The sequence below is a fragment of the Globicephala melas genome, chromosome 19 (assembly GCF_963455315.2).
Source record: "Globicephala melas chromosome 19, mGloMel1.2, whole genome shotgun sequence".
NCBI classification, from domain to species: Eukaryota; Metazoa; Chordata; class Mammalia; order Artiodactyla; family Delphinidae; genus Globicephala; species Globicephala melas.
The window spans coordinates 11198800-11221938 of NC_083332.1; the positions used below are offsets into that span (position 1 = coordinate 11198800).

The window sequence follows — 23139 nt, forward strand, 5'->3', positions numbered from 1 at the left end:
GGCTGTACAACACCCATCTGACTGCTCAGAACCCCCTTCCAGAGAAGACGGCTTCCTGATTTCTGGGCTGTGCATCTTTGGATGGTCTATGCTCCCTCTCTGAGCCCCAGGTGGTTGGGAGGATTCCTGAGATGGACATCAGTGTGCCCTGCCTTGTGAGCAAACAGTAGCTGCTCAATAAAAGCCAGAGTTCTTGTTGTAAGACATTTCCGAGGAGGGGTGTAACACCCACCAGGGCTGTGTATTCACTCGTTAGCAGTATCACCTACACCTACTTGACTTGAAGGAAGCCTCTCACAGGAGGGGGACTATTAAGCTGTAGTTAACAACCCCAGGGAGCCTGCAATAGCAGATGACTGTAGTTAACACCCCGCTGAGAGAGAACGCCCTCAGGGTGTTTAATGCCCCCTGGAAATGAGAGAGAGAGAGAGAGAGAGAGAGAGAGAGAAGACACCCTCACCAGCCTGAAGCACCCAGTGGACTGAATTTATTACCCATGAAGGAGAGAGAACACCTCTGGGGTCTGTAACATCCATTAGACTCTTTTCAAACCCCTAGGGAGTACGAGGACCCACCCCCACCCCCACCCCGTGAGGGCTAATGCGTCCCTTTAGGTTGAGGGTAACACCCCTGAAAGGGTCTCCAGGTGCCTGAACGCTACTAAAGGTGACTGAGGGTGAAACCAGGAAGGGTATATGCTGACCCGCCCCCCTCCTGCCACAAGAATCCACCCCCTGACCCACTTCCAGGTGGGCAAGGTCCTCCCTGAACCACAGGAGCACAAGAGGCAAGGATGGCAGCTGGGGGCGGGGGGCGGAGGGTGGAACTGGGCTGAATAGGGTCTGTACACAGTTACAATAGCCATGACAATTGTCACTTCAATGGTATTTGCTCCGAGTAGGCACTGGCCCAAACTCTATACATAGATTAACTAATTCTCTCAACAGCAGCCCTACGAGATAAGTGCTGTTATTAGCGTCATTCCCATTTTACAGATGAGGAAACTGAGGCACAGAAGTCACTTGCCCCCTGTTACACAGCTAGTTAGTGTTGGAAGTGGGAACTGAGCCAAGGCAGCTGGCCGGGTGGGGGGGTTGAGTGGGGGTGGGTTGGGGGGTGGCAGTCTATGCTCCCAAGCAGCAGGCTATATTACGCTGCTGTATACACTCCCACGTTAGACGCTGATCTTCAGCTCTGACACCCCCCGCGAGCAGAGTCCACCGCACCCCCCAGGCTCTCTGCACGTCCTCTGGCAGTCTGACACCCCCCCACACTCTGGCCTCACCCCCTACCCAGCCTGGCTCAAGGCTCCCCCAGGGCAGGGCCTGTGTCGGATTCATCTCTGGGTCCCCACGGAAGGCAGAGTCTGGCGCAGGGAGGGTCAGGAAGGGAGTGAGAGGAGGGAGGGGGAGGATGTTAAAGAGAGCAGGGAGGGCAGGAGGGGGAAGGCGGTAAAGAGGGGTTCAGGGAGGAGGGCGGGCAGCCCTGGGTTCCTAGGGAGGTGGCTGAAGGAGGGCCGGGGGAGCAGGGCTGCAGCGAGGCCAGGCCTGGCCGAGGGTGTGGGGAGCGCTGAGGAAATCCAGAGCCGGGGGAATCAAGTCTGCTGGGGGAGGGGGAGCAGACAGCATCCCCCCTCCCCCACCCCTCCCCCACCCCCACCGCCTGGAAGGGGGGGAAGGATGCAGGCAGGGGATGACACGGACGACAGACAGACAGCCACACGGGCCGTCGGGAAGCCGGGGAGAGGCAGCCAGCCAGGGAAAATGCGTGTGTGGGGGTGGGGTGGGAGTCAGACAGACGGACAAAGGCGGGGTGTTGAGAAGACTGGTGGACAGATGGGGGGAGGGGTCCCAGGAAAGGGACGGACAGGCTTAGGGCTTGGGGTTGGGGCGGAGAGGACAGACAGACAGCAGGGGATAGTGGCCCCGTGCGGGGGGAGGACAGACAGAGGACATGCAGGGAGTCGGCGGACAGATGGACGCGGTGCAGGCGCGGCCCGCGAGGCCGGGGCCAGGCCGAGGGCGCGCGCGGTGGCGGCCAGAGCGGGGAGGCGGAGGCCGGGCGAGCGGCGGTGTTTGTGGAGCTGTCGGCTGCGGTGGAATTATGAAAAATAGCAGGCATCGGAGCCGGCCTTCAGCTTCGATTAGGGGAGATGGGACATGACAGGTGCGATCAATACGCAGCCGTTCTATAAAGTGTCAAGTAATGAATCAATTTCGACTAAATTTTCCATTTTTCAGAGGCCGTTCTCCGAGAGGAGAATATCCTCTTTTGTAAAGATATTATTATCGATTTCGGCGGCAATTTGACATCAGGGGTAGTTAATTCCACTCAGAATAAAATTGAAAACACTTGAGAGAGAAAAGAGAGGCGAAGAGTGAGACAGAGAGGGAGAGAGGGGGAGGGAGGGAGGGGCTGGGAGAAGAGAGAGATGGATGGACAGAGAGACAGAGAGGGAGACAGACAGTGAGAGAGAAGCCCAGAGAGATGGGCGGGGGGAGACAGAGATATGCAGAGACACGGAGACACAGAGAGAGAAACAGAGATGGCAAAGCCTGAAGTTATAGAGAGGAAGACAGAAACCAAGAGAGACTCAGAGATAGAGAGACGGGGTGGGGGGGCACTAAGAAATCGAGACAGTTTGAGAGACAAACTGAGAGAGTCTCAGAGAGAAACCCAAGTGTTAGAGACTTGCCACAGGGGTGCAAAGAAATGCACAAAGGCAGATTCAGAGAAAAAGATGGAGAAAGACGCAGGAGAAACTGACAGACAGACAGAGAGATGGAAGAGACACTAAAAGTGAGAGATGAGGAGAAACTTAAGGACCTGGGGAGAGAGACTGAGGGAGTGTTGAGCACAGAGAGGAGAGAAAACGGAAAGGAGAGAGAAGGGGTGGGGGGCAGAGGGGAGGAGAGGGGAGAGAGGCTGCTGAGAGGGAAGGGGAGGGGCGGGCAAGGTCACCCAGGAGGGGGCAGAGGCTGAGGGGTCCTGGGGGCTGAGGGTGCACACAGAGATGGGAGTCTGGGGAGAGCCTCCTGCCCTGCCTGTGTTGCACCCCAAAGTCACTCTGAATGGAGGGGAGAGTGTGTGTGTGTGTGTGTGTGTGTGTGTGTTCGCATGGCACAGTCCAAACTGCTGGGCTGGTTGAGGTGGAGTGTGAGTGTGTGTGTTGTGTGTCTGTGAGCTTCTCTGGGGGGCGAGGGGTCTGATCCAGGGCTCCCGGGTGTGACTGGGGTAGGGGGTCTGTGTGTGCCCTTGCATGTTATGACGGAATCCTATTACTTGTGTGTTTCCTGGAATCATCTGCGTGTGTCCCTGTTCCCGAGCCTGCACATGCTGTGGGGCCCTGGCCTTGCAGCCCCATGGGTTTCAGCAGCAGGCAGTGGTGACAACATTTCTGCTTAGTGCCTGTCAGTCCCCCAGCTGAAATCTCCGTTTAGCCCTGGGCAGGTCACAGCCTGCCTGGAAGGGAGGAAAGAGGGGGTGGGAGGAAGGACCCCTGGGTTCTGAGACAGAAGGTGACTGGGGACCCTAATGCTTGGGTCTGAGGGAGGAGGAGGCTGGGGGGCTGGGGTCCTAGGTCTGAGGGAGGAGGGCGTGGAGACCCAGACTTCTGGATCTGAGGGAGGAGGGGGCCGGTTGGCTTGGACACTCCGAAACTGGGATGGTCTGCAGACAGGCAGTGGGACAGCTGGGAAGCTCCTCAGCCATTGGGTCAGCCTCCCCACCAGAAAAGCCTGTACCTGCTGCCCCCTAGTGGACATGGGGATTAGGCCAGCCGAGGGGCAGGGAGCTGACAGGTCAAGGAACCCCAGGAAGGGAAGGCAGAGGGACAGACCCAAATGGGAGCAGAGACAGAGAGACAGAAACTGAGAGATGGGGACAAAGAAACAGGTGGACACGGGAACAGAGGTGAAGACAGGACAGAGAAGTAGGCAGATAAAGGGGCAAGGGTCAGGCAGATAGGATTGAGATCCTGGTCGAAAGAGAGAGAGGAGAGAGAGGACATGGCACAGGGGCCAAATTAGAGAGGGATAGGGGAAGATGGGGGACAGAGGGGGGTCTGCCCATAGACAGTGGGCACTGAGTAAGGGAGACAGAAAGACTGCTGTTGGACAGAGAGAGGCTGGGCTAGTGGGAAGACTCTGGTACAGATAGCACGAGAGACAGAGACAGAAGCCATGTGGACAGAAGGACAGTGTGACAGAGGGATGGCGGGTCGATCTAAAGAAGGAAGAAGAAGGGAGATGTAAAGAAGAAGAGAAAACCCAGTAAGGAGGCAGAGAGAAATCAGATGGACAGAGAGAGATGAAGAAGTACAGGCTGACATAGAGAAAAGGAAAGAGAAAGAGATGAGCAGACACTCATAGACAGACAAATTGACAGAAACTGGCAGGCACACCCAGAAAGACAAGAGGTGGACAGAGAAAGACAGGTGGACGGGGGTTATGGAGAAGCCAGGGCCCCCAAAGCCAAGTGGACACCCCAGGATGGAGTAGAAAGTGGTGCGAAGGGGTGAGGCTGGATCCAGGACTGGGGGAGAATTTGGCCTCGCAGGGGATCCAGGCTGAGGGGCTTCCCGAGGCACAGCTTTGGAGGGGAGCTGGGGACGGGGCTCCCCTGGTCGGGGTCTCTGCCCACCACCCCCTCCTAATCCCCACCCCCCCCACCCGGCGGGCTGCCCGGCGGAGGCGACAGATTGAGCGATGAGGCACATTACGCACTTAATCCGCCTGATTGAATGTTTTGCTTTCGCCCAAATTGAAACATTAAACAACACGGGACGAGAAGAGGCGGCCGCAAATCACTCATGAAAGATTCATCTTCTCCCCGGCAGCCGCCACCGCCGGCCTCCACCGCAGCCCGCCCCAGCCGGGAAGCCAGGGGCTGGTTGGGGGGGGGGCCGGGGCGGCGCCCCTGCCCACTCTGTGGGGTCCCCCCCCCAGCCATCATGGCCCAGGGAAGTTCTTCTCACTGTCTGGCCTCCATCCCACAGGTGGTCTCAGAGACCGAGACCCCGGATCCCTGGATCAGCAGGGTCAACATGACCTTGGCCCTGCCCCTGTGGGAGGAGAAGCCCTTTTGCCCCTCTGGAGTCCACTTCTCTAGCTCCCTTCCCGGCGCAGCCCAGGACCCTGGGGCATGGAAGGCGCTGCTCAGTTGGTCTGGAGCAGGGGGATGAGATCTGAGAGCCTGGATGCAGCACTGGGGGGTGGCACCTGGGGGTGAGTCGGGCGGGGGGGGTTATGTCAGAATGAGTGGAGATGGGAGGACAGGGAATGTGTGTGTGCTTCCTGTCATTCTGGAGTTCAGTCTGTCTGTCCGTCTGCCTATGTTGTCTGTCTCACTCTGCCTATGTTGTTGTAACTTGCCGTGTGACTGTGCCTGTCTTTGCGTGTCACTACCCCCATGCCTATGTGATCCTGTGTGTGTAGTTGTAACTCTGTGGGCCTGTGCATGTCTATCGGCCTGTGGGCGTCTGAGTGTAACTTTCTCCATCTGCATCTTGTGTGTAGTATCTTTGTGTGTCTGTGTCTATGTGACTTTCAGGGTGTGACTATATGTGACTTCCTGTGTGTTCCTCTGTGGGTGCCTGTGTGTCTGTCTGTCTTCCTGGGTTTGTGTCTATGAGCTGCTTGCTCTGGGTCTGTCTGAGGGTCTGCATTTAACTATTTCGTGTCTGGGTCTGTTTTGTGCATCCCCGTGTCTCTGTGACAGTGTGTCTCTCAACCTCTCTCAGTCTCTGGGTGTTCCTTTCTCTGTCTCTGGCTGACAGAGCACCTGCTGGGGCCAGAGACAAGTCACCAGAACAAGTGGGGCCAGGGTGGGGAGAAGCAGGGGAGAGAGGAGGAAAGAAAGAGAAAGACAGGACAGCGGTGACGGTGACGTCTGAGAGCAGGGGAGCAGGGAGCAAGCGCGAGGGAGCTGGGGGGGCCGTAGTGGGCGCCACGGCTGGAGCGGGTGATCAATATTCGATTTAGGTTTTAATTCCGGGGCTTTCGGAGCCTGTCAGCCCTGATGTATGAGCTCACACCGGGGCTGCCCAGCCAGCCACCCAATGGATGCCCATGGCCTGGTGGCCTGTCCTGGCCCCAGCTCCCTTGCCCAGCTGGCTGCCTGCTGTGGATGAGGGGGAAGGGGAGAGTGGGGCTGGGGAGGAGGAGGCCCCGTCCAGGGTCCAGGGGCAGAGGGAGGGGCTGCACACCCATGTGTGCACAAGTTCACCTGAGTTCACGGTTGAGTTCACGCCTGGTCACTCACTTAGCCAGCGGACCTGCAGACCTGCTCCGGCCTGCCTGTGCTAGAGGGAGACAGGAAGGGGACCCTGGCTGTGTCCCTAGGGACTCCCAGAGGTCTCAGGGACACCGTGCCAGAGTCCCACAGCCCTCCTGTCAGCACTGGTCACACACATCTGGACACACACATGCACACACACACGCTGCTGCGCTCACGCATACCTGTGTGCATACAAGCCCTGACACACGTGTCCGCACACAAACCCCGACAGTCAGGTGTCCACACACTTGCCCCCGGACTCAAACACACATTCGCACACACTAACTCTGACACACATGTATCCTCTGACATACACACATGTCCACATACACATTCTGACACACGTATGTGTCTGCACACATAACCCCAAGACTCACACAGACACATGGATAAAGGCTCCCCATTAACGGGAAGTGGGAGCAATGTGGGGAGACAGCCTTCCAGTAAGAGATCATAAAGAGACAGAGAGACGCAGAAACTCAGACACAGAGACTGACATGGTGACAGGGATGGAAGGGACACAGGCAGGTAAAAGAAGTGACAGAGAAAACCAGGGGAGGCTGTGAGAAGAGCTAGGGAGGCAGCGGACAGGGATGTGGGATCAGTGTGGGAGGGGGATGGGGAACTCTCCCTTCCTCTCTGGATGCGGCCCCCCCAACCCTGTCTCTCTCTCAGGAAGATGGATCCTCCGCCCTCCCTGATGACAATGCTGTCTGCGCAAACTTTAATTAACACTTTGAGTTAATTAGTTCGAGATCATTTAGGAGTAAAATGTTTTTATTAGGGAGGCTGCGAGCCTGTTGATGGATGGGGCGCGATTCGCTCTTCCGCCCGCCGGGGACAGCCGGTAAACAGAAATCAATCAGGGGCCTCCCAACCCAGCGCCCCCCCCCCCCCATTGCCAAGCTCCCAGCCCGGGGCCCAGGAGTCCGGGCTCCCGGCGCCCTCGGCCTCCCAGGTTCCCCGAGTTAGGGTCCCGAGTCCACCACTCTCCCAGATCCAGGTTTCCGGAACCCTAGCTTTATCTTCCCCCTCGGGCCCCTGAAGGCCTTGACTCCTCCAGCCTCGGTGGGACCCTCCCCACCCCCACGCCCACTCCCTTCCCGGGCTCTTGGGCAGAGAATTAAGGACCGATTCGCTGTTGCGGAGCTTCCTGGGCTGCCGATCAGACCCTTCCCTCCCCTTCCCTCAACTCCCTCCCACGGTCCCTGACTCCCGCGTCCCCGGAACTTTCTCTTCGTCGTCTGGGCGGCTCTGTCTGGCTGTCTCGTTTGGTCTCTGCGAGGGCCGTCTCGGTCGGGCTCCCGCAGCCCCTCCCGCCCCGCGGACGGCTTCATCAGGTGGCCGGGCGGCGGGGGCCGGGGACGCCGGGCCGGGCGAAGGGGGAGGCCCGGGGCGGAGGGGGCGGAGGGGGCGGGGGTTCCGGGGCCGATAAATCTTCATCAGGCGGCGGCGGGGGGGCCATTAGGCGCTAATGGGAAGATGGAGGGGCCTGTCGGCCGCGCGGGCCGGGCCTCATTTGTCCTGCTTCCCGCTCCATTGGCCGCCGCCCCCGCCCCGCCCCTCCCCCGCCGCCGCCGCGCGCCCCATTTCCGCTTCGAACCTTTGGAAGAGATGGGGGCGCAGAGAATCTGGGGGGTGGGATTGAAGAAGGAGGGAGTTGGATTGCGGGAACAGACTTAGAAAAGAAGGAGGGGGCGTCGGAGGCGGAGGGGAAGGCAGTTAGGCAGTAGAGGCAGAGTTTAGAACGTGGGCGACTCAGATAGAAAGCAGGCGGGGGGAGGGGAAGATAACTGCGGGGGGGCGAGAACGTGGACGTAGTAAATAGAACTCCCTGGAGGAAGGAAGAGCTCGGCAGGGTCACGTAGAACGCGAGAGGGGACCTGGACCGCGGGAGGGGTGGGACGGGAACTCGGCGGGGAGCGGGAGGAGCGCGGGGTTGGAATTAGGGGAGGGGTAGGATCACCGGCCCCGGCCTCCAGGGCGGGGGCCCCGGGAAGGCGCGCGGGCGGCGTCCCTCGAGGCAGAGGCGCGGCCGCCGCCGCCCGCTCCCGGACTCGCGCCCCGCGCGCGTCCACTCTGATTTCTCGGCCCATTTTTCTTCCTCTCCTGTCACTCCGGCTCTCGCCCTCCCGCCGCCGGCTGCCCCGCCGCGCTCTGCTTCCCGCGGGAACCCCCGCCGCAGCCAGCCCCGGGGACCGCAGCCCGGCTCTGCGCCTCAGGGCTCCCACTCCCGCCCCGCCCGGGCCCCCTCAGTGCCCTCCAGAACTACGTAGGCCAGGCGTGTGACCCCCAAATCGGTCACCCCCGAAATGGATCACCCCTCCCAAAAGATCCACAGGAGGGGCCCGACCTTGGGGGCAGCAGTGGAGCTGGGGTCCCCAGACCTGGGGATGGGGTCTTCAGCACTTCTGGGCCCCAGCCTCAGATTCCCCCAAAGGAGGCGGCTAGAAACCCAAGAACCAGGCACGTGAGTCCCCACCGGCTCTCAGAAACCCCCAGGCAGACTGGAGACCCCTAGGATCAGATCCATACCTTGAGCTGAGTCACCCCAGGCCATATCAAGTTACCCAGACTCAGAAACGTATTCTACGCACAGCCCAGCCCTAGACACCCCCAAACGAGGGTTCTGGGCCCCAGCCCCATTCACCCCAAACCTCCAGCCCAAGACACTGACAGGATAAGGGAGATGGGCCTTAGATCAGTCACCCCAAAATAAGTAACTCCACAAGTCACCCCTAAAGTAGACATTTATTCCCTCAGACTCAGTCATCCCAGAGTTAAGCATCAGAGGCCCTAAAGTTGGCACACCTAAACTAGACTTCCCTCACTGAACCCTAAACAAACATCAGGAGTTTGAGATAAGTCACCCATGAGCTAGACAAATGGGCCCCCAGCTGCTGTCACCCCACTCAGGGCATGAATGCTGTTCTCAACACAAACTGGGAAATGGGACTGAAATTCAGTCACCCGTAAACCGAGTAACTCCAATCTTGACAACTGGAGCCCCAGACTCAATCAATCCAAACTTGGGATCTGGGTCCCACCCAGCTTAAGACTCCCCCAAACTAGACAGTTGGCTCCAGACTCAGTTTCCACTGAGACAAGGTCAGGAACCCCCCAGCAAATCACCTTGACACTAGTCATCTAGGTCTCTACCATCACCCCCAAAACGTGCATCTGGACCCAATCGTTGGTAACCTTAACCCAGGCATTTGAACAAGCCGCTTTACTAGCTCTCCAGCTTGCCATCTGGAACCCCGTCATCAGTTGCCCTTAAGATGCACATCTGAGCTCCCTCCGCATCACCTCCCCTAAGAGTTAGGAACTTAATAAGTTAACCCACAAACTAGGCAGCTAGCCTCCCAACCTCAGACATCTCCAAAGACAGGACTCCGACACTGAAGCTTAGTGATCCCCAGACTATACCTCTGGCTCCAACCTTCAGTTACCCCTACGCTAACCATTAGTATCTCATAGGCTGTTACCCTAAAAGTAGGCAAATGAAGCCAAGCACCCCCTAGTCAGGCATTTGGAGCTGACCCTCAAGGTCAGTCACCCTAAAATAAACTCTGGGAACCCCATAATCAGAAAGATTCAAACTCAGAATTTAGGGCGCCTGCCTCAAACGCCCCTGTAGTGGGTTGTGATGGCCCCGCAAAAGATGTCCAAGTCCTAACCTGCTCATGTGGCATTATTTGGTAAAGAGTCTTTGAAGATGTCATTAAGTGACAGATCTCCAGATGAGGCCACCCTGCATTACCTGGGGTGGCCCTAAATCCAGGGACGACGGTGATGTCCTTATAAGAGACCGAGACTGAAGAGAAGCCTCAGAGGAAAAGGCCATGTGAAGATGGAGCCAGGGAGAGGCAAGGAAGGCTCCTCCCCTAGAGCCTTTGCAGGGATGGCGGCCCTGCTGACACCTTCATTTTGGACTTCTGGCCTCCAGAACTGCGAGGGAATAAATTTCTCCTGTTTTAAGCCACTTGGTTTGTTACCAGCCACAGGAGACTAATTCAACCCCCCCAAAGCCAAGCCTCTGTATCCCTCCACTCAGTGACCCCCCAAACTAGGAATGTGAACCCCACGGCCAGGTGCCCCAAACTAGCCTCTATTCCCCAGATCAAACTTCTGGATCTCAGCCCAATTACCCACCATCGCGACACCAGGGACCCACAGTCACCCCCAAATTTGTTAACTAGGCCCCGAGGCTCATTCAGCCCAAAAACGTGTACATGGATTCATAGCCACTGTCACCATTAAAATAAGTAGCAGGAAACTCCATGGGCAGGAACCTCCGACCTCTTCACCGCCACAGTCTCACAGACACCTGACTTTGACACACCTCAAAAATAGGCAGCTGGGCCCCTGGTCTCAGCACCTCCCAAATGAAATAAGCATTAGAGCCCCTCTAGTTGGCAAACCCTAAACTCAGCATCTGGGCCCTGAGGTTAGTTCACCCCGAACTAGGTATTGAGACCCACCCCCATTAAGCCACCCCTAAACCAGGCATCTAGGCCCTCCAAGCTCTAAGCCGCCGGGTCAGTCAACCCTTAACTAGGTACCTGGGTGATTAGCCTCAGACACCCCCATACTAGGCAACTCCAAACTCCATCACCCCTAAACCAGGTACAAGGAAGCCCAGTGACAGTCGCCTCAATCCTTGGCAACTAGGCCTTGAGGCTCAGTGAACCCCAAATTGTATGTAAGTATTAGGAACTCTTAATAATCCCCAACGAGGCAGCTAGTCCCCCCTCTTAAATGCCCCCCAAAACTAGGCTTCTTTTTTGTTTTTTTGGACCGCGCCGAGCGGCATGCAGGATCCTAGTTCCCACCAGAAATCAAACCCACACCCCCTGCGGCGGAAGTGCAGAGCCTTAACCACTGGACCACCAGGGAAGTCCAAGGATGACAGCCACCCCCAGCCCCCAGGGAGGCATCTGAAGACACAGTCAACTGGAGGTGACTGAGGGGCTCACTGCCAAACTTGACACCTGGGCTCCAGCTGTCATCCCAAACTGGCATTAGGACTCCCCGTTGGCCATCTCAACCTCAGCATCTGGGCAGCCCATATGAGGCCCCCCCTAAACTAGACATCTGAGTAGCTTGCCTCAGCTATCCCCAGAACCTCCCATCTGGACACCAGGGTAAGTCACCTCGAATTTAGCACTTAGGGCCCCAGCCTTAATCCTCAAATTAGAATGCAGACCACAGTCTCCCCCCTAAGTTTACCTTCAAGGCCCCACAGTCGGTAAAGCCACAGCGAGTTTCTCTCAGAAGAGCATCTGAACCCCACGGCTAGTCACCCACAAGCTCGGCATCTAGCCTCCCAGTGTCAGATACCCCCAAACCACGGTGTGGGACACCCAGGCTCAGCGAGCCCCAAACTGCAGTCCGTTCTAAAGTCATCAACAGGACCCCAAAATGAGCATGTGGGCTGCCAAGTGTGGTCACCGCTAAACCCCAGACCAGTCGCTCTCAACTGGGCAGCTGAGTCTCCGGACTCAAACAGGCTTCACAGGGGAAGCACCCCAGGAGGCCCCTCCTGTGTCACCAGCTGGGCCCCCGCCATCAGCACTAATGCAGGCCTCCGTGGCCCCCTCCAGCCCCCACGTAAGTCTGCACTGTCGCAGATCTAGAGCCTGGCTTTAGGCACCCAAATCAGGAACGTGGGCTCACGAGCACCAGAACTCGGCAGGAGGGACTCCCGTCACCCCAAATTCAGTATCCCCCCAAGTAGGGACCTGGGTCCCCAGTTTTCATCACCTGCAACAATGCACTTGGCCACCATAACCATGTGCCCCAATTTAGACTTTGATCCTCAGGACCCTGTTGTGTTTGACTAAGACTAAGGCAGCTGAACCCCCCCGAGCCAGAAAGGCCCACAGCCCACTGTGCCCCAGCCTCAGAGAACCCACCCCCCCGCCTCAGACCTGCATTCGGGCCCTGTCCTCCCCACGCTGGGTGTCTCTGTCCCAGTGTCCATCACCTCCACGCCCACGTGTTGAGATATCCCAGCCTTGAAAGCCCTTGGCCCTTTGTGACACAGATGTCCCCAAACCCAATCAAGCACCCCTCAAGTGGATCCTGGGCCCTGGGGTCCTGACCTCTCAGGTTCCAGAAGCCCAGACTCCCAGCTTCTGTAACCCCCAAACGGGGCTCCACACCAAGGCCACGCTTACTCAGAAATCCACACTGGTCCAGGGACCCCACGCCTGGGCCCAGGAGACCCCTGACTCAGTCACCCCAGGAACGCTCAGGTGCCAGCACACTGAGACTCAGCATTTGGAAGGCACCGCGTCCCCAGGCTCTGCACCCCAAACTAGAGGACTGGAATGACAAACTGGTGATCTTCCGTCTTACCAAAGGGCACAACCACAACCCCAGTCTCTGTGCCCCAAGCTACACAGCTGGCCCCCGTGTTGCCACCCTCTACACAGATTCCTGGCCTAATGCCCCAGACTAGGCCCTGGACCCTAATCTCTGACATGTGAAACCAGGTCCCCACACCCCTGGGCACACCACCCCAAACAGAGCACCAGACCCTTAGTATGAAAATGTAACCAATCTCCACGATGCCGTGTGTCATCTCGAATTGGGCCACTGGGTCCCCAGTTTGTGTCTCCCCAGACTAGACAACTGAGTCCCCATCTGTCATCCCAAAGTAGACTAGCAGAACTCTAGTCTCTGACACCCCAACAAGGTACTCTTGGTCTCTGTCATCCAAAGGAGGCAAGCTAGTTCCCCATCTCAATTCCTTCCAATAGGGGGACTTCCCTGGTGGCCCAGAGGTTAAGACTTCACCTTCCAATGCAGTGGGTGCGGGTTCAATCCCTGGTCGGGGAGCTAAGATCCCACATGCCTCAGGGCCAAAAAACTAAAACAGAAGCAACATTGTAACAAACTCGGTAAAGACTTAAAAAAAATTCTTTCCAACTATTCACCAACACCCCCAATCTCGGTTACCCCATCCCATCACCCCCAAATAGATTGTGAAACCCCAACTCTATCATCCCAAAGTAGATGACTGGCCTCACACAGTTTCTGTCACCCTAAACTGAACCATTGTTCACATGAATTGGCTCCAGACCCAGGGACAGGTAGTCTCTGTCACCTGGAACTGAGAGATGGTATCCCCCCAGCCATGTCACCTTGGACACCTGGTCTTATCACCTCAAACTAGACAACTGATCCCAGTACCTGTCTCCCCCAAATGGACAACTGAACCCCAATTAATGTCAATCCAAACTGGACAAAAGACTCCAGTCCTTATCACCCCAAATTAGAAAACAAGACCAACAGTTTCTGTCACCCCATCTGGGCAACTAGACCTATAGTCTCTGTCACCCCAAACATGACAATGGATGAATAAAGTCTGCAACATCAGGGACTTGCCTGGTGGTCCAGTGGTTAAGACTCTGCGCTCCCAGTGCAGGGAGCACGGGTTCGATCCCCGGTCGTGGGGCTAAGATCCCACGTGCCACAGCTAAACCCGTGCACTGCAACTACTGAGCCCACGCGCTCTAGAGCCCACGCACCGCAACGAAGAGCCCTCGTGCTGCAACAAAGACCCGGTGCAGCCAAAACAATTTAATTAACTTTTTAAAAAAAGTTTGCAACATCAAACTAGACAACCAGCACTCAAACTCTCTCCACCAGTTAACAAGCTGAGCACCCAATCCCCCACCCGGACCACACCACCAACCTCTGGTCTTAACCAGCCTGTCACCCCCAAAACATCCTGGGATGTCAGTCTCTCAGTCCTACAAAATAGACGACCACGTAGCCGGCTTTGTCATCCCAAATGCTCCCTGTGACCTCAGTCTCCGTCACACGAAATTAGAACCAGACCCCAAGCTCTGTCACCCCAGGCATGCTCTGGGACCTGCGTCCTTGTTCCACAAAACCAGACAGACTTCAATCTCTGCCACCCCAAATCCTCTCTGAGATCCCAGTCAATATCCGAGCAAACCTGACAACCAGACCCCGGTCTCTGTCTCCCCAAACATACTCTGGGACCTCAGTCTCTGATCTCCAGAACTAGACCACCAGACCCCCATTCTGTCACCCCCAGTACACCCTGGGACCATGGCCTCTGTTCTCTGAAAACCAGACAACCATGTCCCTAGTCTGTCACTCCAAATACACTCAGAACCCTAGTCTCTGTCCCACAAAACTAGGCAACCAGACCTCCAGAGTGTGTCAACTGAATGTCCCTGGGACCCAGTGTTTTCCCCACAAAGGGATACAACCAAACCCGCAGTCTCTGACACCCCAAGTATGCCCTGGGACCCAGTCTTTGCCCCTCCCCCCAAAAACAAGACAACGGTACCTCTAGGCTCTGTCACTCCACTTTGGGCACCTGGGTACATAAATGTCACTTCAAACTAGAGACCTGACCCCACAGCCTGTGTAGCCTTCACCTTGTCAATCAAACTCCAGTCTGTCATCCTAAACTGGACCACCAGACCCCTGCTCCCGCTCATGCCACACTAGACGAGCAAACTCCCATTCTACGTCACCCTAAATGAGACCCCAGAGCTCTAGTCGTTTCATCCCAAACTGGACAACCGATCGCTAATCTCTGTCAGCACAAACTAGACAACTAACCTCCTAGTCTCTGTCACCCCAAGCCGGGTCCTGAATCCCAGAACCTCTGGTCTCTGCCACTTCAATCTAGACACATGAACCCTCAATTCTGATGTCCCAGACTAGACACCTGGACCCCCAGGCTCTGGCCCTGCACACTAAACAAAGACACCCCACGGTCCTCTGAAATCTCATGACAGCGGCATCCCTGGTCTCTGCTTCCCAGGCCAAACAGGAGCCCAGTCGGTCTGTCACCCGAACTAGGCAACCAGACCTGTACTGTCTGCTTCTTCAAACTCGCCAGATGGTCACCCCAATGTCTTTCAGCCCAGACCAGCACCCCAACCCCAGTGTCATCACCCTAAACTAGATAACCAGTCCCTTGGTCTCTATAACCCCAAGCTAGACAGTCGGCCTTGTGTTCCTGGCACCCCAAAGGGAATAACCAGACCACAGGTCTCAGACACCCCAGTGGAGTTCACCAGACCCCCGATTTCTTTTGCTCCAAACTAGAAACTGAAACTTCAATCTGATATCCCAAACCTCAGGATTTTGATATCTCAACCTAACAACTAGACTATCATTCTGTCACCCCCAAAAGGATTCGACGCCAAATCTGATACCCCTAAGGAAACTCCAGGGCCCAGTCTTGGTCACCGAAAACTAGACAATAAGACCCCCGGTCTGTCACCTCAGACTAGACTAGTCACCATCACCCCAACATTGACAAGAACCCCAGCATCTGACACCTCCAACTCCGGTCTCTGTCACTCCCAACCAGACAAAAGAGTCCTAAATCTGTCACTTAAAATCTGAGAACTAGACCCAGTGTTTTCAGCCTCAAACAGGACAAGCAGACATTCTCCAAACTAAAAAAAATGATCTCCTAGGGAGTTCCCTGGTGGTCTAGCGGTTAGGACTTGGTGCTATCACTGCCTTGGCCCAGGGGTTCAACCCCTGGCTGGGGAACTGAGATCCCACAAGCCACGTGGCACAGCCAAAAAAGAAGAGCAAATGTTGTCCAAAAAAAAAAATCTCCTAGTTGCTGTCACTTCACACTGGGCAGAGAACCCCCCAATCTCTGGTGTCCCAAATTACACAACAGGGTGCCCAGGCTCTGTCACCACCAACCAGACAGTGTTGCCTGTCTCTGCCACCTCAAGAAACAATCAGACCCCGATCAGGTTGCTTCCAGCCCAGGGGACACCCTACCTTGTCGTCCCAAACTAGGGCCCTGGACTCCCAGTGTCCTCAGGAATCCCAGTCTGTCACCCCAAGCTAGATAAATGACCTCAAAGTTGATAAAAGATCCCCAATTTCTATTACCCCAAACCAGAGACTGGACTCCAAGCTGTCACCCCAAACAAGACAATCAGACGGCCAGTCTGACACCCCGAATGAGGTGCAGGCACTCCCTGACTCTGTCACTCTACACTGGACAAGTAGATCCCTTGTCCCTGTCACCCCAAACCTGGGCCCACGGGCTCTTTAATCATGAAGTTGACAGCCAGAGCCCCAATCTGTCACTCCAACCAGCTAACTGGACCTCCAGCCTCTATCACCAAAATAGACAACCAGACTTTTGGTCCCCTGATGAGACACCAAGCCCCCAGTTTCTCTTTCCCCAAACCAAAACTCTCCACCCCAAGGTCATTCAGGAAGGGATAGAGGGGGAGGTGGCCCCCCCCGTTCTGCCCACCCCCATGGAAGCTTCTGGTCTCAACATCAGTTAGGGACCTGGAGTTAGTCACCTCCAGATTAGGCCTCTGGCCTGAGTCTCAGCCTCCCACCACCAACCCCCAGACCCAGGCTGCTGACCCCTTGCCCCAGGGATCTCAGTCCCAGGTCCTTGGGCCCCCGGCCTCTGTCACCTCCAAACAAGTCAGCCTGACCACATTGACTCCAGGCCCTGCAGTGGAAACTGGACGGAGTGACCACCCACCCCAAAGGGCAGTCTCCCCTGGGAATACTGGCAGCTGGATTAACAAACTAAATGCCCTCTGCCACCCCCAAGTTGGGATTGGGACCCTGGCCTCTAAGTAGACTCTTCTCCTCAGGCACCCCAGGTCTCCTTGGCCAGGACAAGTCCATCCCTGGCTCCCTCCCTGGAGAAGGTCTGGAGGAAGCCCTTTTCTGCCCTCTGGTGGCAGCCACTGGAAGTGCGCCCCTGGTGACTGGGAACAGAGTGGTCCCAGACACCTGAGCCCCCTCATGTTCCCATTTTGCCAGAAGTGCGGGGGTCACCCTTGCCTGCTCTCTCCCACTCAGCTCCGACGCAGGTCAGTCGCCAAGCGCCCACCCTCATCTTCCTGAATCTGCCTTCCCGTCCGTCCTTTCCGTTCCACGTCCCTGCCTCATCTTCCCCAACCTGGCTCATCCTCCCTGGTCTCACTCCTTCCAGCCCATCCCCCACACGACACCGAACGGATTTTCTTTTTCTTCTTTTTTTTTTAGCCCGTGAGGCACGGCTTGCAGGATCTTAGTTCCCCCATAAGGGATTGAACCTGTGCCTCCTGCCGTGGAAGCGTGGAGCCCCAATCACTGGACCGCCAGGGAAGTCCCTCAGAGAGATACTTCCAACGTTCACACCTGACCCTGTCCCTCCCCTGCTCAAAAGCCAGCCTTCCACAGTTCCACATTACCTTAAGCTAAAATCCAAAGCCCTCCCATGGCTTGCAGGTCCTGCCTCATCTGGTCTTCGACTTCCTCCCCACCGTCATCTCCTATGTCACTCCCTTCACCCCAGCCACAGTGTTGCCTTGTCACTGGGCAGGTCCTACCTCAGGGCCTTTGCACTTGCAGTTCCCTCTGGCTGGAATACTCTTCCCCCAGACCTCTGAGGGGCAATCTTCTGCTCATTGCTCAGCAAGGCCCTGCCCCTCCACTCTAAGCGAGTCCCTCCTTCCCCTCCACTCTAAGCGAGTCCCTCCTTCCCCTCCACTCTAAGCGAGTCCCTCCTTCCCCAGCTACCCTCCAGCCTCATCTGTTTTATTGGCTTTGCTGAGAGCTTCCTGCTGGTTGTTGCTTGGCTCATGAATGCGGGCCTACGTCTGTTTGTGGCACTGCTGGTTCCCCAGCATCTAAGCCAGTGTGTCCAGTAGAAACAGGATATGAGCTACAGATGTAATGTTGTATTTTCTTTCTTTCTTTTTTTTTCTGGCCGTGCCGCGCGGCATGCGGGATCTTAGTTCCCTGACCAGGGATCAAACCTGTGGCCCCTGCCGTGGAAGCGCAGAGTCCTAACCACTGGACTGCCAGGGAAGTCCCCTGTGTTTTCTACTGAATTACATTTTAAAAAGTAAAAGAAAAAGGTGAACATAATAATTTACCCTGGCATATCCAACAGATTATCCTTCCAACACATAACCAATATACACAATTATTAACGAGATATTTTACACCCTTTTCCTACTAAGTCTTTGAAATCTGGTGGGTATCTTACCCTCAGAGCACATCTCAATCTGGACCAGCCATGTTTCAAGTACTCAGTAGCGACATGTGGCTGGTGGCCACCGTATGTGACAGGATTCCAGAACAATGTTGAGCACTCAGCGGGCCCCCGATAAACACTTGCTGAATGAACGATAAACCGGTGAGTTCTGGTGATGGAGACACGAAGCTGGGGAGGCCAGGGGAAGGCACTGCCAGGCCTGGGCACTGGCTGTACCTCTGCTTAGGCCACTCGGCCCACAGCTCTTCCTGTGGCTGGCTCCGCCTCCCTCAGAGCTCACTGAAATGCCACCTCCTTGGAGAGCGCTCCCAGACCAGCCCCATCTGAAGCAGCTTTTCAGACCCTACCTGTCACCTCACTTTGCTGTCACACCTGCCAAGTGCTTTCCCTACCACGTGCATTTCTCTTTTGTCAGCAGTCCCACACAGCAGCCTTCACGTTACAATGAAAAGCAAATTGTGTCACTCTCACCTCACTCAGGAAAACCAAAGCCCCCCCCGCTCCCCCCCCCCATCTGCTCCAGCCATACCGGCCTCCTCGCTGTTCCTCAAACCTCCGGGTACAGTGCTGTCTCTGGGCCTTTGCACCTGCTGCTTCCTCTGTCCAGAACATTCTTCCTCCAAAAGATCTGCGGCGGCTCCCTCACTCAATTTAAGTCTTCATTCAACGTCATCTCAGGGAGGTCTTCTTTAAACTATAACTCATTTCCAGAACTTTCTCTATGAGGAAGAGTTAACAGAGTAGGCCCAAGACTGCTGTCCTTAGAGAGGCCTGCTTGCATAGTGGCCCTTGCCTGGTATCTGGGAACCTGGGTTTCAGCACGGTTTTCACCACTCCCTGAAAGAGTGGCTCTCGTGTCTAAACTGTCTGTGCAAACGATGTTGTTTATTCTGAACAACTGCTTTCCTTCTGGGTACTAAGTCTCTGATGAGCTTCCCCAAAGACAACATTTCACTGCTGGGGGTATTACACTCAATCCAGGTGACTCCACTGGGAGAGGACTCTGGGCGGCTTGTGCCTGGTTTCCTCTGGATTTCGCCCCATGTGCCTTTTTCCTTTGCTGATTTTGCTTCATAGTCTTTCATGATAATAAATCAAATCTGGGGACTTCCCTGGTGGTGCAGTGGTTAAGAATCTGTCTGCCAATGCAGGGGACAGGGGTTCGATCCCTGGTCCGAGAAGATCCCACATGCTGCAGAGCAACTAAGCCCAAGAGCCACAACTACTGAGCCCGCGTGCCACAACTACTGAAGCCCACGTGCCTAGAGCCCGTGCTCCACAACAAGAGAAGCCACCGCAATGAGAAGCCCGCGCACTGCAACGAAGAGTAGCCCCCGCTCGCCGCAACTAGAGAAAGCCCGCGCGCAGCAACTAAGACTCAACGTGGCCAAAAATAAATAAATTAAAAATAAAATAAAATAAAGCCCCAGTAAGTGGCAATTCATTAGCTTAAAAAAAAAATCACATCTGTGAGTACAACTTAGATACTGAGTCCTGAGTCCTCCTAGCAAATCACCGAATATGGGGGTCGTTTCGGGGGCTCCTGCATACTCTTCTCCTCCTTAGAACTTGACATCACTGGCCGTCCTATCATATCTGTTATCCATCTTGTTTATTGTCCACCACCCTCCTCCCATCATGCCCGTGGCCCACTCGCTCCCCACCTTCTTGGCCTCTGCAGGATCCCAGCATCACCCGGCACAGACCCCCAGAAGACCCTGGGAGAATATTAGCTGAACAACTGTTAACAGTTTTATTTCCAAAGTTGGAGTCCCTCCCCGGGCTTGTAATGGGAAGGGGGCCTTTGGCCAGACCTGCAGAGCCGAGCGGGACGGGGGTGAACGGGGACAGGGCAGCTGGCCCGGGAGGCTGGCAGGTCCTTGAAGCCGCCTCACACAGGTTCCATTTGCAGCTCCACGCCGTCCACGGCCTCCACCTGATGGAAGGCGGCGTGGGAGCCGATGACCACGAGGGTGGCTCCTGCAGGAAGACGGGCAGTTCAGGGCCTGGCTGCCTCACCTGGCCCCCACTGCCCACAGCGCTACCCAGACCCTGTACTCACCCAGGACCCAGAAGACGGCGGAGCCTGCGCCAGCCAGCCAGAAGAAGGGAAAGGAGACGGTCCCAGCCAGAGCATACTGATGGGCTGGGCTCACCTCTCGGCCTGGGAGCAGACGGCATTGGGGCAGCTGTTCTGATACTCGTGCCCTCTCCCAGAGTAACCCCTGATACCCGCCCCACCACCACCACCACCAATCTGGTGTCACAAGACACCAGATTGTCCGGGAGCCTCAGGATCTAAACTCCTAGTGCCAAGGCCCTCCAAGTCCACAGGCCCCACCCATGCCTCCAACGTCCCCACCCACTGTCCGTGGGAATACAAGGGGCCTTCCTCAGCCCCCTCGCCACCCTCCAACCCCACTCCTACTAGGAAGCTCCCAGCCTCCCTTTCCCGAGACTACAGCTCTCCTGCTCCAACCTGCACTCCCGTAGACCTAGAGTCTCCAGCTGGTGGCCCAAGGGCCAAGTCTGACCCGTGGATGTATTTTTTTTGTGTGTGTGTGGCACGCGGGCCTCTCACTGTTGTGGCCTCTCACGTTGCGGAGCACAGGCTCCGGACGGACAGGCTCAGCGGCCATGGCTCACGGGCCCAGCCGCTCCGTGGCATGTGGGATCTTCCTGGACCGGGGCACGAACCCGTGTCCCCTGCGTCGGCAGGCAGACTCTCAACCGCTGCGCCACCAGGGAAGCCCCGGCCGTGGATGTATCTTTTGAGTCTGCATATTATTCCACAAGAATTTGATTTGATTTGTGGCTGACCGAGAAACTAGATGATTTTTCTTTCTTTTGTTTTTTTTTGTGGGGGGCCGTGTTGTGCGGCATGCGGGATCTTAGTTCCCTGACGAGGGATGGAACCTGGGCCCCCTGCATTGGAAGCTTGGAGTCTTAACTACTGGACCGCCAGGGAAGTCCCTGGATGATTTCACAAAACAATACAGTCAGTCCTCTGTATCCTCGGATGGAAACCCGTGGATCATTGTTCTTCGTCATTTTTTACAAGGGATGGCAGCAGTGGCTGAAGCCACGTCATGTCTATGCCCCAGGCGCTCCCTCCATGCCCTGGGCTTGCCCGACATGCCCCTCCACCCAGCCCATCTTTGTCATGTACAAAACTGGCAGGCTTCTGAAGGATTCTGTCTTAGCTCTACCTGTTTGTCTGATCCCAATTCCCCCTTATACCCCCTCCAAACCTTGAGCTTCCCCTACTTGGGAACTCAGGCCCCTCTTTCTTCTCAGTGGCGCTTGGTGCCAGTCTGGGACCACATGAGCCACAGGCCTCAGCTTCCCTCTCTGAGAAGTCCCAAGATTTTTCCACTTCCACCCCAGGAAGCAGGAAAGGGGAGCCCAGCTATAGGCCAGTGTAAGGTCGCCACCTGGTGTCCAATGTGGGTACCTGCAGCTGATGCCTTTGGCAAGAGGTAAGGGAGGAGGGAGAGGGAAGGAGGTTTAAGGGACAGGAGCAGGTGGAGGTGGGTTCTGGGATATCTTCTGGGCTTGGGGAATAGCAACTTGGGGGGCTGAGAGTGGGTGGAAGCATCCGGTGTGTCTGAGACTTTAAGGGATTGAGTTTGGGGGATCTAGTGTAGATCTAGGCTTGGGCAGACTTGGGTTCACAAGGACTTAGGTTTGGAGTCAAAGGCTTGCATTCCAAGAGACCAGGATTTGAGGAGGGCAGGGGATTTCTCACCCATCAGCACAAACTTGGACTGCAACGTGCGCAGATAGAGGATGTAACAGGCGCCAAAGAAGACAGCCAGAGCCACCAGCAGCATGGGGGATGTCGCCCTGGAAGAGGGCAGGGAGGCATGCGTCAGGCAGCTGGGACTGGGCCCGACACGGAGGTCCTGACCTTCTACACTGGCGGATGACAGGCTACGCCCTTGGGGCTAGGTCACATTTGGTCACACTGAATCCTGGCCAGGCTGATGCGGGAGTAGGAACCTGGCCCTTCGGTCAAAAGGTCCGGCAGAACTACCCCACGGGGATGGGGCCTGGCCAGTGAGAGGAGGGGCCGAATGCTGAGGGCGGGGCCGGCCAGTGCGGGCCAGGCAGCATGGTGGGCGCGGGGATGGGCCGGAGAGGCACTCACACACAGTACAGGATGAGGCCCAGGAACACGAACACATAGTTGCTCTGGTAGTACTCCACGTTGCGTACGAGGCGCTGGCACAGCTCGCCCACGTTGCGGGGCCGCGAGAAGCGCCGCTGGTCCACGAAGGAGCCCCAGGGCCGGATGGTAGCACGGCGCCGCTCCAGCCACTCACGGCCCGCGCCGGACGGAATCAGTTTCGGCAGCAGGGTCCTGGTGGGTGCGGGGCCAGGTCAGCGATAGACCGGGATGGAACCCGGACTCTCGAGCAAGAAGAGGACCGAGGGGGGCCGGACTCCGCGGTTCTGGGGAAGATATGGTCACAGACTCCTGGATCCCCGGGGAGAAAGGGGCTGAGGACCCAGACTCCAGAGTCCTCGAAGAGGACACCAGGGGCCCAGACTCATGTGTCTGGAGGCCCGGATTCCTAGGACCCCAGGGAGGAAGGGGCGGGGGACCAGGACTCCCGGGTCTCGGTCAGGGGGGTTAGATCCAGCTTGCTCACGTGGCGCTCAGCCCTTCCACCTCGGCATCCTTCTGCTGGTCCTTCTCGGCCGCCATGTCTGTGCTATGAGGGAAAGAACCGCTATAACGAACCCAGGGCCCTGCACACTCCGCGGGACCCGCCCGAGCCTGGCCTCACCCAGCGGAGCGGGAGCGGACGTGGCGCCGG

The 23139-nt window shown here is 56.6% G+C and overlaps 1 protein-coding gene across 1 annotated transcript; it reads right to left on the minus strand.

Annotated features, from left to right (window-relative positions):
• Nucleotides 1-20045: 20045 nt before the first annotated feature.
• Nucleotides 20046-23139, minus strand: LOC115862375 (prenylated Rab acceptor protein 1). The gene is made up of 5 exons (XM_030874098.2): nucleotides 22972-23139; nucleotides 22467-22679; nucleotides 22065-22162; nucleotides 20379-20480; nucleotides 20046-20296 (listed from the first exon to the last, which is right to left on the minus strand). The coding sequence occupies exons 1-5, from the start codon at nucleotides 23025-23027 to the stop codon at nucleotides 20208-20210; spliced, it is 558 nt and encodes a 185-aa protein (XP_030729958.1). The 5' UTR covers nucleotides 23028-23139; the 3' UTR covers nucleotides 20046-20207.

Bases quoted from the DNA above. Each gene is read 5' to 3' on its own strand.
- LOC115862375 (XM_030874098.2), bottom strand. From the start codon at position 23,027: ATGGCGGCCGAGAAGGACCAGCAGAAGGATGCCGAGGTGGAAGGGCTG. The intron at 22,163-22,466 runs GTGAGTGCCTCT...GCCCTCTTCCAG, and splicing joins GGCCTCATCCTGTACTGTGT to GGCGACATCCCCCATGCTGC. The intron at 20,297-20,378 runs GTGAGTACAGGG...GTCTTCCTGCAG, and splicing joins CGCCGTCTTCTGGGTCCTGG to GAGCCACCCTCGTGGTCATC.